This window comes from Leptosomus discolor, chromosome 8 (assembly GCF_034619465.1).
Source record: "Leptosomus discolor isolate bLepDis1 chromosome 8, bLepDis1.hap2, whole genome shotgun sequence".
Lineage (NCBI taxonomy): Eukaryota > Metazoa > Chordata > Aves > Leptosomiformes > Leptosomidae > Leptosomus > Leptosomus discolor.
Window position 1 is genome coordinate 35,498,364 of NC_141398.1, and position 17,573 is coordinate 35,515,936.

The window sequence follows — 17,573 nt, forward strand, 5'->3', positions numbered from 1 at the left end:
CGGCTGACTCCCGGCCCGAGGGGCCGGTACCGCCGCGGCCCTAGGACGACACCGGGGAGCGGGTCTCTCTCTGCCCGCCCGCAACATTCTTCACGCCGCAGCCGCCGCGTGAGTCACAAAATCAACCGCCACAGCCTCCCGCGGCGTCACGTGCCGGAGGCGGAAGTAAGGCACCGCCTATAGCGGAAGCGAGAGGCTGGGGTGGTTCGGCGATGGCATTCCCGTAGCGGTGGCGGTTTTCCCCCTTCCGCCATCGGGACCAGGTGGCGCGGCCATGGCCAGAGGCCAGGCGGCCGCGGCTGTGAGCGGCGGGAAGCGGGCACTGCTGCTGCTGCGGCCGCGCGGCGGGGACGGCGCCCTCCCGTTCGCCGCCGCCGCCGCCTCACGTGACCGCCGCGCGCCCCCTTCCCCCGCCCGCCACTGCCTCGGCGACTGGCAGCGCTCGGCCACGCCGGCGGGAGGCGGGGGGGCTGCCACGGCCCTTGGCGGCGGGGCGGGGCGGGGAAGGGCCGTCAGCGGGGCCGGCCCGGAGAGAAGCCGCCGCCGCTGCGGGGAGCGGGGTGAGCGCTGACGGGGGGCGCTGGGGCGGGTCCCGTCACCTTGCCTGTCCCCCGGGAGCGCGGGGGCCTGCGGGGATGCGGCGGCGCTGTGTGCAGCAGCTCGGGGACTCCCTTGGGGTGGTTGTGAGGGCTGGGTCCCGCCGAGATCGTCCGGGGGGACCTGGGCAGGGTGGAGAGGTGGGCCCGTGCGCGCTTCGTGGGTTCAGCAAGGCCTCGTGCAAGGCCCTGCACCTGGGTCAGGGCAATCTCAAGCACAGACACAGGCTGGGCGATGAGTGGATCTAGAGCAGCCCTGCGGAGAGGGACTTGGGGTGCTGGTGGGTGGAAAACTGAACATGACCCAGCAATGTGCGCTTGGAGTCCAGAAAGCCAATCACAATCTGGGGTGCGTCACAAGCAGCGTGGCCAGCAGATTGAGGGAGGGGATTCTGCTCCTCTGCTCTGCTCTGGTGAGACCCCACCTGCAGTGCTACATCCAGCTCTGGGGCTCCCAGTATAAGAAAGACCTGGACCTCTTCGAGTGGGTCCACAAGATGCTTAGGGGGCTGGAGCACCTCCCCTGTGAGGACAGGCTGAGAGAGTTGGGGTTGTTCAGTCTGGAGAAGAGAAGACTCCGGGGAGACCTTCTAGCGGCCTTCCAGTACCTAAAAGGGGCCAGAGGAAAGGTGGGGAGGGATTCTTGATCAGGAAGGGTAGTGGTAGGATGAGGGGTAACGGTTTCAAGCTGAAATGGGAGAGATTTAGATCAGATACTAGGAAAAAATTCTTCACTGTGAGGGTGGTGAGGCACTGGCACAGGTTGCCCAGAGCAGCTGTGGCTGCCCCCTCCCTGGCAGTGTTCAAGGCCAGGCTGGATGGGGCTTGGAGCAACCTGGTCTAGTGGGAGGTGTCCCTGCCCACGGCAGGGGGGTTGGAACAAGATGGTCTTTAAGGTCCCTTCCAACCCAAACTGTTCCTTGATTCTGTGACAGAGAGTTCTGGCCCCTGACAACTTACCTCTGTTCCATCTTGCATTCTTTGTGTCACCTACTTTATACAAATGTCCAAGCAGAGACTTCACTGTCTTAGATTTGCACTCAATGTTGAAAATGTTTTATGTAAAAATACCAAATGTCAAACTGTGAGTGATTTCTTTTTGTCTGAAGGGCAACTAACACAGGTTTACTTCTTTAATGAAGAATGGAAAGAATCTGTGGATTTAGCCGTCAGAGCTATGAAGTGCTCACAGCTTCCACTGATAATGCTAAGGGAACAATTTTAAGACCCTGGTGCTTGGTGGGATTTTTCTAGGACGTTATGTTCTTGGAGAGCATCACATAAGTGCAGCAGTAGCATTGTATTGTATTTTTAAGCTTTTTAGTTGGGTGCCTTTTCAGTTTCGAGCAAGCTGCGATAATCTCAATGCACAATCTAGTATTTTGGCAACAATGAAAAATATTTGGGGTAGTAAGGGAACTCCTGGAAAGCAAATATGTTGATTAAATATTCTTTCTTAAAAGTAACTTACATTTTGTTCATTTGTTTTTTCTTCAGATGTAAGCACCTCTGCATCATCATCTCTGCAAAGCAAAGCAAATATTTCCATGTTGGGAAATAGGAAGCTTTTTTTTGACACTCATGCGCTGGTGTGCCTCTTGGAAGAAAATGGTAATTTGCTAGAAATGGGTGGCTATTTTTAATGTCGTTTCATGAATGGTTTATAGTTTACAAAGTTTGTTACTTACTTCTCCTTGAGATGTGATGTTACAGCTTCAGTTTTATGGATTTTTATTTTTTTTAATTAGTGGGTAGGAACATGTAGGTTTTTACTACTTCCAAAAGGAAACAGCAAGCTTATATAACTTCAGTTGGAATAATTTATTATCCTACTGGTACTTAAAAATGCTAAAGAGAACTTAAATGTTAAGAACTGAGAGTAAAAACCTGAGTTTTCCAGGTAGTGGTTTAAAATGTATTAATTGGATTCCTACATATTTAGTATTTAGCACCTTGAATATGCAGCAGTGTATTAAAATAGGGCTGAATACAGACTGCTATGTAAAATGCAGGTAGAATATAGAATACTATGTAAAACATGTCTGTTCTTACACCGAAACATAGATGGAATAGATTATTTTGGATTCATGATAATGTTGCTGAGGTGGAGAAGGTACCTTAAAGGGAAGTTCAGCCCAACTGAATTGACTTCTGACAGCTCTCTGTCCCTGAAAAGGAGAGATCCTAGTCCCTTTCCCCTGCCCCCTGCTTTCATCTCTTTCCATGTGCCAACCTAATTCTCAGAAAACTCTCCAGCTCTTTTGCTTGATTGGTGTTTTGAGATGCTAATTTAATGAGTCCGCAGAGCAGTTGCATGAGCACCAGGACGCATCAAATGTGTCAGGAGGAGGGATAAGAAGCGAGGGAGGGAGGAGAGGTATCTCTTCCTTTTGGTGGTGGCAAACTATTGTACCAGCTCAGCTGCTGAACGCAGCTTGCTCTCAAACCCCGTACGTGCTTTCTGACACTTGACTGCCAGTTAGCTTGAGACAATCATGCTTTTGCAAGTGTTTCTTCTCATGGTGATTAAATCTTATTGGTGACACTTCCACATTTTGAAAGTGGAAAAGTTGAGCATATTTCTAAGTGGACAACGTTTTACAACAGGTCCCAATATATTTGGATTGAAAGGTTTCTAGTAGGGGCTCTGAGGCTTCTAGGCCTAAAACCAGGGCAGTCAGCTCTGACTTCAGTCGTTGAGTTCAGTGGTACCGAAGATTTATAGTGTCCTGAAAGTAAGTATCTGCTTTTCAGGGTCGGAATTCTTGCTTGTAGAGCTAACCACATGTGAGAGATGACATCCCATAACACTTCTGGAAAAATTCTAGTGTTTATCCTGCTGGTGCTTACTAGTGCTGTACTATAGGAGCGGCTATGCTATGTCACAGATGTAATTTTGGGGTGGGGGAACTTGGATGTCCTGACTGGTTGTGTTCTTTTGTTAGTGCTGGACCAAGAGGAGTATGTTTTGTTATCTTTCGTAACTGATGTTCGTTTTAACTTGGTGCCGAGTGGCATTTCTGTAAACTGTCCAGATTTAGATCTCTCTCTGAATGTTGTTGCATTTTGTTTTGCTTAGGGTTCACTACTCAGCAGTCGGAGGTCATTGTGTCTGCGTTAGTGAAAATTATGAACACCAACCTGGATGTGATTTACAAGGACATGGTCACTAAAGTACAGCAGGTTAGATCAGAGACAATGGTGGAGTTAAAGTAAATGGAAACCTAGTATGCCTGCTAATGAAATGTGTTGCTATTTATTACTGTTAGACACAGTATTTTAAAAGTTTGAAGGTGAGGAACAAACGCTCCTGTCTGTTGACTAGTGCATTTTGTCTTAAGTTTATCCAATACTTACCAAAGTGTTGGAGATGACCTTGAGATTTAGGTACTGAGTTGATACTCAAACCACAGGTAGTTTTTTGGTTTCAACCTTGTTGTAGCATGAAATAGAATTACTGAGAAGGTTTTTAGACAGACATAGGAGGTTTTCAGTGCATGGATTTGAACAGTTACAGCTCCTACATACATTCTTATGTAGACTTGTAACAAGGAAGTACAGATTCCCTCAGTGATTTACTGCCGTGTTTTGTGGTACCTTTTTATTTATCTCTTTGTGTCACAATGACATTTATGTTGGGTTAGAATTGAGCTGAATTTCTGTTTTTATATAAAGTTTTTAGGGCGTGATTGCTGTAGTTGTATACACTGATAAGATACAGGAACATGTATAGTTTAGATGCTGATATTGACATTATCTCCTTTCCCTTTGATGCATACATCGTTCATGGTGTCCTCTAAACCTACCCAGCATATGCATCTTGGTGAGAGGAAGTGAAGAAAACTTGTTTGGAAATAGACTGATAATGCTGAGTATCCACAGAGATCCTTCCTGGCTACCAGGAATCGCGGACAACTGAACTGAGTTGTTAGCTTTGACTTGTGAGGGAATGATTGTTTTACTGAATATTTGTCTGGAGGCAAGGCTTCTTGTCCTAATACTGGCTGTGATTTTTGGGGCCCTTTGTCGGGTCATACAAAGGTAGATCCATGTAAGGAATTGGACGTGACGGTGTTGACTATGGCCGTGGTGAGCTCTTAGGCATCTGGCTCCAGAAATGAAACTGCAATTCAGAGTAAGACATGATTCACTGCATGTGGAACTCAAACATCATTGAATGGGATTCACAATGTCTGATACTCTGGAGTTCCCTGACATGTAGGCTGGTCACACAGACAACGCTGACAAGAAACGTAGCTGAAGTACAACCTCTTGGGCTGCTCTGGGAGGCTGGGGTTCACGGCCCCAAGTCACCTTCTGAACATGGGCTTTAACTTATTTCATAGTGATAGGGCTGCTGTCTTAAAACACAAGAGAACAGCAGCTCCTGTCTCCTTAGTATGTAATAGTCATGGCAGTAGGGCTTCTCATGAAGAAGTGGAATATCTGGACTCTTGCACCACCTTCCATCTGAGGAGGCTTCAGCTCATCTTTCCTCCCTCCACCTCCCAGATGTGGTCGAGCTTCCTCCCCCTGTGCTGAACTTGTTCCACGGTCAATCACAGAATGCAGTGTTAAAGAGACCCTTGCTCCCATGGCTGGTTATATTTTACAATCAGCAGCCATTACATCTCTGCCTCCTTCTATGCCCAGCTTTTTTTGAATGAGACAGGTTTTCCTTTGTTGTCCTGATGGCAAATGTTTTCTGAGACGGTCTTGTAGGTTCCAACCTCAGGTGACTTTCTGTCATTACAATTGAAATGTGCAGGTGTGGACAGCATGAGATAGAAGCAGCTCAGGAGGTGTGTGTGCCGTGAACTCTGGGCAACATCATAGAACCTGTAGTTCCTTATAGTCGTTGAATGCATGAGAGCTTATGCAAAAAGAAAATGATGAGTTGGAAGAGGATTTGGAAAGCTGTGGATGAAGCTGTTGCCGTTAGACCCTAGTTGGGTGCATAACAGTCTGAACATTACACTGGTTAGATAAAGCCTTAGGGGGAAAAAAATATATGTGTGTATGTATGAAGAAGAGAAAGAATATGGAAGAGTCTGTTCTCTGTTTTACTCAGCTCAGTGAAGCGGGAAGAGAACAGAAGCAAGCTGGAGGCATCAGGGAGTAAGAGAGGAGGTGTCCATGGCAGTACTCTTCCTGTAGACGTTTTGTAACTTGTCTGGTACACGGAGCCATTTTTTTTCAGTGATGTGGTCAGGTAGCCTGGTGAGGTGTCTCCAGGTGCCACTTAGAAATACAATACTGGTAAGTTAGAATAATGTTTCCTGACAAAAGTGAAGTTAGGGTGCTGTGGCAGATTTGTAGGGTTCTTAGTCCAGAATCAAAATCAAGGCACTACTTATTAGGGGGAAGATCTTAAGAGAAGGGAAGGCGGTCCCTGTTTGCATGTGTAGGTAGTGTAGGGTCTAGAACAATGTCTACAGACTTTTCCATTCTTAAAAGCTGCAGAGAATTTCTTGTTTGTTTTGACAAGCAATTCTTGCTTGTCCCCCTTGCAGGGGGAGGTAAAAAAGGAGGTAATTGCAAAGGAGGATGGTTGCACTGAGAAGTTTTGGTCTGAAAGCCAGCTTCCTTCATTTAGCTTTGAGGTACCTCTTCTCTCCCTAATGGCTTTGCTAGCTTGAGAATTTGAAGACTTGGAAGAAACTATTTCGTAGGCTATTAACTGAATTATTCTGATCTGTGTTTGTATTGTTAATTTTGTCAAACATTACCGACGTTTGAGCCTAACTTGCTTATTCCATCACTGTCAATTTATCTTGCTTTCTGAAACTCAGAAAGTCCATCTGAAATTGCTGAATTAAAAAATTTCAGGGTACCAAAATTAGCCTATCAAATTTGTAGGCACAAATGAGAAAAAGCATTATCGTTATAATATGTTCTGAGGTTTTTCTTCCCTCTTTTCAAGGAAATTGCACTTCAGCAAGTAATGTCCCATATTGGTGGCGTAAAAAAGGACATGATTATTTTGGAAAAAAGTGAATTTTCAGCACTTTGTTCAGAAAATGAGGTAAAAATCACTATCTTGGAATGGGCTTATTTTTTTCTAGCGATGTAAAAGAGTCATCTTGTACCCAAGGGGTTGGCTCTGGGGCCAGTATGGTTTAACACCTGCATTAATGACCTTGTTGATGGGGCAGAGTGCACTCTCAGCAAGTCCACAGATGATACAGAGCTGGGGGCAGCAGCTGATAGACCAGGCAGTTGTGCTGCCCTTCAGAGGGACATCAACAAGCTGGGGAGATGTGCTGAACAGGAATCTCATGAAGTTGAACACATGGTAATGCTAAGTCCTGCCCCTGAGGACAAATAGCCCCACACATTAGGACAGGCTGGGGCTGACCAGCTGGAAGACAGTTTTGCAGAAGAGGACCTGAGGATCCCAATGGACACCAGGCTGACCACGAGCCAGCAATGAGCCTTTATGACAAAGAAGTCTAACAGCCTTGTGTGCTGTGTTAGATGGGCTGCCAGTGGGTCAAGGGAGGTGATCCTTCCCCTCTGCCTGGCACTGGTGAGACTTCATCTGCAGTGGTGGGTCCAGTTCTGGGCTTCCCAGTGCAAGAGATGTGGACATGCTGGACAGGGTCCAACAAATGGCCACAAAGATCAGTAAGGGACATCTGACATACAAGGAAAGACTGTGAGAGCTGGGACTGTTTAGCCTGGAGAGGAGAAGGCTCAGTGGGGATCTCATCAATGTACACAAATATTTGAAGGTATAAAGATGACAGAGACAGGCTCTTTCAGGTGTTGTCCTGTGACAGAACAAAAAGTAATTGGCACAGACCAAAATGTGGGAAATTCTGTTTAGACAGAAAACCCTTTTTGCTGTAGGGGTGGTAGAGCACTGGAGTGTAGGATACCCAGAGAGGCTGTGGAGTCCCTGTCCTGGAGGTACTCTAAACACGAGCACCATGCTCTAGTTGCCTGTGATTTTAGGAGGGGGTTGGACTGGATGATCTATACACATACTGGGGAGACAGGATTAAACCGCACTTGTTTTGCCTTCCTTTTCACATGCTGGATTATAGTCTTGTTAGTGGTCATGCAAATTCATTAGTATTTCTAGATTATGTGGTTTTATGTGCAATAATACAGTGTACAATTTTTTTTTTTTCTGTTCTTCCAGAAAATAAAACTCGAACTCCAGCAGATAAAGAAGCAAGTCATGGTAAGACACCATACCAGTATAATTAAGAATTAATGCCTGTCTGATTTGCTTTAAAAAAAAAAAAAAAAAAAAATTGATGTTTTCAAGGCGTTATTTTAAAAGCTTTGCTTAATTGTTGTGGTATATAGGATAACTGAAATGGCAGTTGATGGTACACTGTGGGCTCCAGCAAAGACAATTTCATGCATCCTTCATTTATGGTGACAGAGGACTGAATGGTAGAAGAGGTGAAGAAAAAATCAACTGAAGATTTTTTAATTTATTTTTTTACTTAATGTCCTTAATTCAGATTCAGAAGGTGTCTGCCATGTCATGGTTAAGGCTGAGTGCATTTAGGGCTGCCTGTTGCATGCGAAGATGCAACATACTTTTAAAATTCCAGCACTTACTAATTGGTTTGAGTTTTGGCTTGTGGTTTATTGTTTGTTTGTTTGTTTTTCTCTGAAAACTTCTCTGTTAGCTGACCAGAATTTAAAATAGCTTTTAAATGGCTTCTTTAGGCGATTAAGTTTGAGATGACTGTGTTTGGTCCCATTTGTTTGGGAGCAAACTACCATTGTATGAAAACAGACTCTCTGTAGAAAACTTACTATGTTAATAATCATACGGATTCGTATTCGTACCAGGTTTAAGCATCAGTGCTGTGTTTCTGTTCCTGAATAGCACTCCAAACACCCTTCTACCATCAAAACCAAGATTGTCTTAAAAGTCTCTTATTTCAGTGGCTGTGGAGTCGTAAGCAGCCTTTACACATGAACAATCTCGCAAGAGTGGTTAAGGTTGGAAATTGGGAAACATTAACAGTAAGGTCATCTCACTAGAGAAATGCTGTTTCCTGCTGTGGTGTCCTTCTTAGCTGGAAGGATGGAGCACTGTTCTTTCCCTAGGATTTGTCCGTGAAACTGGCACACTATCGGACTTGCTGAGCTAGCTGACAGCATGGTCAAACTCAGCCTAGTGCCTCCTTGCCATTTCTTTCTCATGGTTTCAATTTCTTTTTGCGTGTTATCTCCAAAAGGAGAATGTAAATTACTCAAGGCTAATCCTGCATGTTTCATACTGTGTTATGAAGTGCTTAATGCATCTGGGTTTTCAGAATACCACTTAAAAATACATTCAGCATCTAATTTTTGAATTGTAACTTATTTTATGGTTCTAACTGCATATAAATGAGTTAGTGTAATCCACTGCTAGGGCATCAAGGATCTGAGTCATCTCTTGTTAAAAGCTAGGTGTCTTTAAATTTTACTTTTAACTGTAAATGTAATTCTCACAAGGGCAAGTTATTTTATGTTTGCTCATACTTGTTCCTCTGAAAGATGAAAGACATAATATTGTAAAAATTTAAGAAAAAATATTTATAGTTTTTGATTCATTAAACTGTAATGTATTGTGTTGTAATGACATCTAATCATAAACCAGTTAGAAGTTCAAAAATTCAAACATAGAAATTGAGTCTTATTATTCATGCTAACTTAATCAACTCTTGACTAGTTGACGTTGGCCTACTTGAAGATGCTTGCTTAGTTTTAATAGTAGAATCTCCCAGAACATTGACAGTCTTTTGGTCCCCCCTCACATTCATCTTATCAGCAGTTTGCCGCGTGACGAACTGTCAGTTGGCTGGAATTCCTGCCAAGAGGTTGCCTTAAAATGGCAGGTCTGACTGAGAAGAGCAGGAATCCCTTTCAGCTATTGGTGAAGTAAAATGCCAGTGTACAACTTACGGTAGTTTTAAAAAGTTAGACTTTTAAAAATATAATAAACATTTCTTGACTTCTGAAATATCTTTAGCTTTTCTGAAAGCCCTAGATGTAATCTTTAGAAACAGATTTTCAATTTCATTGGAAAATTAGAAACTGCTTTTAAAGTTATTTTGAGCGTCAAGGTTGCATCGTGGAGGAAGTCCAACTTAGAGGTGCACTCAGGCATGGATTTCTAGAATTTGGAGTGTATTACCAGATATATGAAATACTCCCAGTATTCATAGAAGGATGTGCTCTCAAGTAAGTGCTGTTCTCAGTGTTCTGGTTTTAAAAGTAATTCTTAGGTTTTGATTCTGAGATCCAGCTCATACTCTGGAATATGAGTATTTCCTGGGGGAGGAATAGGAGTACTTATACTTTTGAAAATTATGTACGTTAATTGGAGAGAAGCTTGATTCCTGGGAGAGGTAAAGAAAGGCATGATGTATTTGTCTAATTCTTTCCTACTTACGATTAAATAGAAAGTCTTGCTTGCTGCTTTATCATTTTTTTCCCCGTTAGGATGAAATTACCAAAGTTCGTGCAGATAACAAGTTAAACCTAAACCTAGAGAAGAGCAGAGTAAAAGAATTGGTAAGTTTCGATTACTTTCTTCTAGAAACATCAAACAGTGAGTAATCGCCAAATAAGAGCATCTTACCCAAAGAGCATTTTCATATTCATCTGTAGTATCATTCACCTTCAAGATGGTTTTAATCCAATTACTCATCTGTATGCTGCTGTGGTACAAGGTGCCATGTTTGGGTTTGTATGTCTGTTTTGATACTGGTTTAAACAGGATTAACACATTACACTTAAATATATTAGATATTTAATCTAAATCAGCTGACTAGCTGCCTAGAGGTTTTCTGTATTATTAGTATATCTTTCTCTGCTTTCATGCCTAATTAAGTTTACACATTTCATTGAATTTATCGTCATTGAAGATGTTTCATTTCCCTGCGGCTAGAGAATTTATAGCTTAGCTAGTTTGTCAGGAAACACCTATTGTGAAAATAGTTGTAATTTGGTTTTATTTTTTTTTAGTTGTAACCGATACTGTTCACAGTGGTTTGGACTTTGAAATACCTGGTAGAACTGAATGCATGTGATTTTAAATTAGAACAACGTAGATGAAGAATTAGAAGAAAAACATGGTTTTGCATTACATGTAGCACTCTAAATAGAGTTCTGTTCCCATAGATACTTTTTTTTTGTAATAGCTTTTAGGATCTCAAATTGCATCTTCTAAATTAAAAGATCTTTTAATGACATTTTTTGATTATTTTATTTTAGTCAGTCCTTTTTCACAGGTGTGTGATGAAGATGTAAAGCTTATCTCTGACCTAGGCAGTAAGAACTGTTCAAGTAGATACCATTTATTTTCTGTGTCTGGCCCCTGAAGTTTTTCACAATGATTGTGTCTGTGAATTATGTAATTACCAACAGTCTGTTGTCCCATGGTAGATGCTTGAATAAAGCACAGTTTGAGCAGGAAGAATTCTTGTTTCAAGGTTAATACGTTATGCTAATGTTTTAAAAAAACATTATACCAAATGTATTAACTGTGTAGATCGTAAGCTTTGCAGTACTTTGGGCTTACAAAACCTATTTAAAACCACTTCACCAGTGATAAATGAGGCACTAGTGTTTTCTTGTATATTTGTGTAGGATCCTGCAGTCTGAACTCTGCGCGTTGCTCAGACCACTCCATTATTTTGACTCTCCTAGGAAAAGCAAGTGGTGCACATCAACTTTCTCTTGAGAAAGCTGACCAACGTTGTAGTCTGTTGTGCAGCTTTAATTTCATAGTGTCAATGAAAACTGCTCTTTTCTATTTTCTTCCTCTGCCTCCTCCACTTTCATTGCCAGCCCTGCCATGCACGAACAGAAAAGGAAAAAGGCAGGTGAATGGGAAGCGGGTTGTAGCATCTGTGTTAAGCTGGGGGAGAGATGTAATCCAGTATTTTCTGTAGTAGGCAAAGCATCGTTATCATATGTACTTCAGTTGTAATGTGACTTAGGACTGAATATCCAGCTTCCTCTGAGCAAAACTCAGGACAATTGAAGGTGACTGTGCATTCTTACTAAGTTACTATTCAGAAGAAAAATGTCGTTAAGTTTAAATTGACTTAACTTGAAGCACTAAGTAAAGTGTTCTTATGCTTCAGTTTTGCTTGGAATAAGTACTGAAGGAGAATTTCTTAATTTGTCAGTGCTGATGTGGGCAGTCTTTGATATTTCAAACTCAAAATGCTTTATCTTTTAATTAGTTCTTTCCACTTTATGTTTCTTGGAGAATCCTATATTGCTTAATGCACATCTGCTTATGCTGTTATTTGTATCTGCAGTGATACAAATGTGGTTTAAAAACTTGAAGTACGGTGCCAATTCCTATGTATATTCACGTGTTCATGCATCACATGCACACATGCTGTGTTTGAAGCTTGCTGTTAAAAATCTCAAGGTGCATCTGACAAAACAGAATTTTCTCTGGACTGTGAAAAACGTGCACTTAAGGGGAAATGTCCCAGCTGTAAACTTCAGGGTAGAGGTTTAACCTTATCTTTCCTCCTGTTTTTTATGCACTGGTGTTACTGCAGATGCATGGTGATACCTTGCAGTAAACGGATGTATTTCACTGCCTTAAACTTGAATTTAAAATCCTTGGGTTGGACCTAGAGAGTTCTAGCCGCAAAGCAAAACTTTAACAAACACAAACATCAAGAAAGAAGCTTGTGGAATATAAATTATTCAGAAAATGTGTGTTTGGCTAGTAGCATCTATTTAAAGTAAAACAAACAAGCTCTTTCAACCCATAAAATCATTTATTTCAAATGTCATGGTTCTTCTGACAGTGATTATTAGTTTATTAATGTGAGATCCAATTTTATGTGAAATTGCACTGCAAACATAATTTTAATTAGATTCTTCTAGAAATATCCTTCCATTTTACCACTTTAAAAAAATGTATATTTATATAAAATATCTGAATTTCTTTTTTTATCACTCTGCATTTTGCAGAATCTAGCAACTGTTTCATTAATTGTAGACATGCTGTTATTTGCCTTTGTTATGTAATTTTCTACATTTGTAGCAGCTCACTGTCTCGTAACTTCAAATTTAGACCAGTCACAACTCCAACTAGAGCTCTAGATCTTTACAGAGGGTTTTTCAATGCTGAGACAATTAACCTGAGTTTACTATTAAAGTGGAATAAGCTTCCAGAGTGGAGGAAAATAAAGCAGCTTTCCACATGGGAATGTCAACAGAGGAGGTTATGGGTACATAACTGAGGGTTCCGAGATGGGTGCCTGATGACCTCAGTACTCTGCACTATAGACTGGTGGTTTAGCAGATGTCGACGAGTGACTGAATTGCTCCAGTAGTGGGACAGGAACCATTATAGATGTCAGGGTAAATCATGCTTATTTGTGAGTCAGAAAGGTAACCTGCCTTAAAGGTATGATTCTTTAATTTGGATTTAACTCTCCTTGAACCCAAATAGCTGTAACATAAAAATAAGACAAACTTCTAATGTTCCACAAGTGCATGGCTTAACATGAGATACCAATATTCTATATTTAACAAATACATGATGAAGTGATGGTCAGAATAATGCCCATGGTGAGCGCATGCAATGCTGGCTAAACGTGTCTTTGGTAGCGGAGTTTTATACGATGTTTTGAAGCTGTGCTCCCCTTCCTGAAGAAAGTAGGTGGTTCAGTCTTAATTGTGCTTGTACGCTCAATGAATTAGTCAGTCGTTCCAGAGTTTCTGTTTAGAATCACAAATCTTTGCTTTTCAGAAATGCAAATCTGCCAGCCTTTCTTCCAGCTGCTTATTAAGCTATACGGGTTTTGCAGAAGATCAGTGTCTGATGGAATTTGTGCACTTTACAATTCAGAAGTGTGGATGAACACCCATATAAATTGTGCTTTTCTGAAGGGCAGCAATTATCCTGCAATACTGTCTCCGAAGTGGTGTCAGCTGGACAAGATAATCTTGTGCGGATTCAGTGTTCTAGAGAGTTTGGAAACAAAGAAATATGCTTTTAAGTGTGTGGACGGGAAAGTTTAATGACAATATCATGTTTATCTTTTTTTTTTTTTTTTTTTTGCATAGTACTCACTTAATGAAAGAAAACTACTTGAAATGAGGACAGAAATAGTGGAATTGGTAAGAACTTGATAGCTGATTATTATACAGAAAATCTTTTTTTCACTTGTGTTGTAGACCTGGTATTCTTTTTGGAATTGTCCATGTCTTTGGTCACTTTAATGTACAAAATGTCATTGTGCTTCATGATTTCCTGTGTATTTTCGTATTGGCACAGGTAGTGGAACTGTCTCAGAGTAAAAAGGCTTTCATATGTATTACTAGACTCTCTAGATGTCTACATAAACTGTTCAGTGGTCACTTTGTTTTGAAACTTGATGCATGTAGTATTTGCACTAGATGGAATTCTACGTTTAATGTTAGTTTGTAAATTAATTTTTTTCCCCTGTGTTCACTGAGACTGAAACACATTGCTAGAGCGATTTGGCTTCATTTTAGAGGACGCTTTTACCAAGCATTTCCTCTTCTTTTTGTTTCCTTTCTGTAGCATAGGGAAGTATCCCTAGGAAGATGTCTAGCAGTAAATCATCAACTAATTCACAATATTTCAGTAGTGCTGATTTGAAAATATAAGCAACTCAGCAGCCACTGTTTTCAGTTTACAAGTTTGATCTTTCAGCCTTTTTTGAATAATAATTCTATCCCTTTTTTTTTTTTTATACAGAAGTCCTCTCTTCTGTCATAATCAGCTTCTGAATTTGTCTGTAGCTGTTTTTGTGGTAGAATTCATTACAAGGTGAAGACATGCTTTTTTACATCAGAAGACCAATCCTTGGTTTTTCTAATGATCCATAAATCTTTATGTTCCCATATGTTTTTGTCACAAGAAGCTCTTAGACTTCTCAATAGCTCTTGTAATTGAGCAGTGACTTTAATATCAGTGGGCTGAGCAACAGTTTCAAGTTAATATTTATGCTGCTAGATTGAGATAAGAAGGCATATGACTCTGCCACTTTCTAGGTTGCGTGTTAAGGAACATGTAATCATACAAATTTCCCGAGTTCACCAAGTTATTCAATTCCTTGGATATAATCAGCTAGGAAGGAGCTTGCTCTCTCTGAATGCAAATTAACATACATTTAAGGAGGAACCAAAAATACAACTTGAAGGGATGGGTTGAATTTCTAAATAAACTAGAAACTGTTTAAATTGCGTCATTTTGTTGCTGTTTTTTAGCACGCACAACAAGACCGAGCTCTGACCCAAACAGACAGAAAAATAGACACTGAAGTTGCAGATCTGAAAACAATGCTCGAATCGCACAAACTTGATAATATTAAGTACTTGGCAGGTAAGGAATCTGATGATGAAACTGTTAAACATTGTTAAATGGTTGGCAAACTCTCAATTGACTGTATTCACACAGGCCCTGATTTAAAAAAAAAAATACTTGAAATAATTTCAGTCAAGATGAGCAGCCTCATTTGTGTACTTAACCCAGACAAAGTTTCCTATGATTTGCAACTTATTTTGCGTGGGCTAGGGCTGTATGGCTCTCTGGGTTTTTTCCCGTGGTTTATACTATAATAATAATGGATGCGAGAAATCTAAAAGCCTGCCTGTTAAACAAGGGCCGAAAGGAACTTCTGTGCCTGACTTAATTTGTAAAAGCAGCCTGCTGCCTGCATTTCTTCATCTGTCTGATGGAGATCTATATGCAACACAGAACATTGCAGCTTTTTCTGACCGTTCAGTGCCGCATATTCTTTAAACTTTCATTTTTCAGGCATGTGCACTAGAAAAGTACGAGGTACGTGTGTGTGCCTGCATTATTGCCCTAGGTAACTTTAATATTTTGACATTTTGCTGCTGAGTGTGCAGTGCTATTAAATGAGCAGGTTTGCAGTAGCAAATTGTTCTCGGGACTTAGAGTTTCTGATTATTCTTTTACAATGGATTTTGTCACAAGTGAAGTCACATCTATTCATTGTACTGTACTTCAGGCAGATCCTTTAGAGAGAACCATTACTGGAAAATAAAAGGCAACTTATTAAAATGAGAGGAAATGCTTTTCCCCACCATCCCTTCTCAACAACGTGTTGAACTCTGCATGGGGAAAAAAAAAAATTAAAAATAATTTGTGTTTGAAGTGCTCCTATTGGAAACAATGGTAAAAATCTTTTGTGTGTATATCTAGAAACCGAAAGTTGATTTCATTCAAATAGAAATTTAAAAAATTGCAAACTGATAAGCCTCGTTAAAGATAGCTTTCATTTGTTCGTTTCCTCAATACTTGACCGTGATTTAATAATCCCATTATTCATTTCCTAACTTCCCAACTGTAGCTTGCCATATTGATCTTTTTTGGAATAGTAAGCAACTAAGCGTTTCTTTCAGCTTTTTGATAGTTTTGCAGCCCAGTTTTCCTGCATTCTTGTTTTCATTCCTTCTTATTTGACATTTTTGTGCCCCTCCACCTTGGAATTGTTTATTGTAAATCAAAAATCCTATTTTCTTACATGGGGAAGGGGTGGTGGTTAGACTTGTAGTATTGCAGTAAGAAGTGTACATAGCTTTCTGCAGAAATGGTCCAAGAGCTAATGATTTAATGTCTCCTTTTTCCTCCCCATTTTTTTCTTTCAGGTTCAGTATTTACATGCCTTACTGTAGCACTGGGATTTTATCGTTTATGGATATAATAAAACGTCAGTTTAAAGGGACTTATACTGTCTTGGTTGCTGGAAAAAAAGAAGTTTTATCATTGCCTGGACTTAACCAAGGCTTCACTGTTTTATTTATTTTTTTTTTGTAAAGCAGACTGTATTCAGAATGTAACCAAAGATGTGCCTAGAAACAAACTGTACAGGTGTCATGCCTGTTTTGAAACTTCCCTCTGATGAAAGCGTGGTATACGCGTTTCTGCTGTCTCCCTGCGTTCGGAAGGGCAGTGTGGCTTGCTGCAAAGGCTGGCATTCGCACCAGCCGTGCGGGGCTTCCCGCAGGAGAGGAGAACCTGCGGCGTCGTGTTCCGCGGCCTGCTCGGGCCCGCTCACGGAGTCAGCTGCGTGTATCAGACTGAAGTCTTGGCTGTTAATGCAAAACTGAAACTACACATTCTGTGGATTAGAGGCACTCCTGTGTAGGTAGGATTTGTGTGAACTGAGTCGTGCTTGCTTCCTTCCTCCTAACACTTGTTCGTACAGTTATTATGATCAAATATTTGTTTTGCTGTTTTTACAATGTGATTGTTACCAGCTTGTTTTCCAGATGGCCGTCCAGTCAGTCGTGTTTCATGGAAGAGTACTGTGTAACAATAGCAGTGTTTGCTGCTAGTTGTCTGTGATGTATTTGTAGAGGTTTTTGTGACTAACTTGCCTTTGGTGCAGGCAGGTATCTGATACTGATTCCATATGCAAATTGTTAACTTTCCTGCTGTAACTGGAAGTTTGAAATGCAGTAGAACACACTAGTTGTGTTAATTTGTGGTTAAGTGATACAAAGTGTCTCTGGTGCTGCCGCCTTGATGGAAGGGAATTGATGCTTCTGGAGAGGAAAGAGATTTTTAAATGGTGATTAAGAAGCAGTGTCTTAGGTGAAGGAACTGCAGTCCTGACAACCTTCTGGGTTTTTTGTTGGTTTACTTTAAAAAAATTTTAAAAATTCCTGTTGGTTCTTCAAATGTGGACCTTTGACACTGATTGTACTGATGAAAGCAGTATTGGAGACCTGCAAGGATCCAGTTCTGACCAAGGCCATGTGAACCAGTAAGTGTGACTGAAAGCAATGAGGGAAGGCGTCCACTGTATCCAGCAAACTATCATTCTTCCACTGATGAAATTACTGCTTTACAGCAGAGCTGCCATCTGTGTTCCTTCACTTAAGGGAGATTTCCCTTTCTTGCTTGCTCTTAGGAGGACAGAACAGTCTATGCACTAGTAATAAATGCTGTTAGAGCACAATCACAGCTTTGCTTGATGAAAGTAA

At 41.1% G+C, this 17,573-nt stretch overlaps 1 protein-coding gene across 1 annotated transcript; it reads left to right on the forward strand.

Annotated features, from left to right (window-relative positions):
* The first annotated feature begins 274 nt into the window (after positions 1-274).
* MCUR1 (mitochondrial calcium uniporter regulator 1) lies at positions 275-16,458 on the forward strand. Its single transcript, XM_086469027.1, has 9 exons — positions 275-560; positions 2,094-2,207; positions 3,676-3,779; positions 6,520-6,621; positions 7,744-7,785; positions 10,053-10,124; positions 13,656-13,709; positions 14,826-14,940; positions 16,233-16,458. Exons 1-9 carry the CDS (start codon positions 275-277, stop codon positions 16,286-16,288), a joined length of 945 nt encoding a protein of 314 aa, XP_086325153.1. The 3' UTR covers positions 16,289-16,458.
* The last annotated feature ends 1,115 nt before the right edge of the window (positions 16,459-17,573 follow it).

Bases quoted from the DNA above. Each gene is read 5' to 3' on its own strand.
- MCUR1 (XM_086469027.1), top strand. From the start codon at position 275: ATGGCCAGAGGCCAGGCGGCCGCGGCTGTGAGCGGCGGGAAGCGGGCA. The intron at 3,780-6,519 runs GTTAGATCAGAG...CCTCTTTTCAAG, and splicing joins TGGTCACTAAAGTACAGCAG to GAAATTGCACTTCAGCAAGT. The intron at 10,125-13,655 runs GTAAGTTTCGAT...TTTTTTGCATAG, and splicing joins AGAGCAGAGTAAAAGAATTG to TACTCACTTAATGAAAGAAA.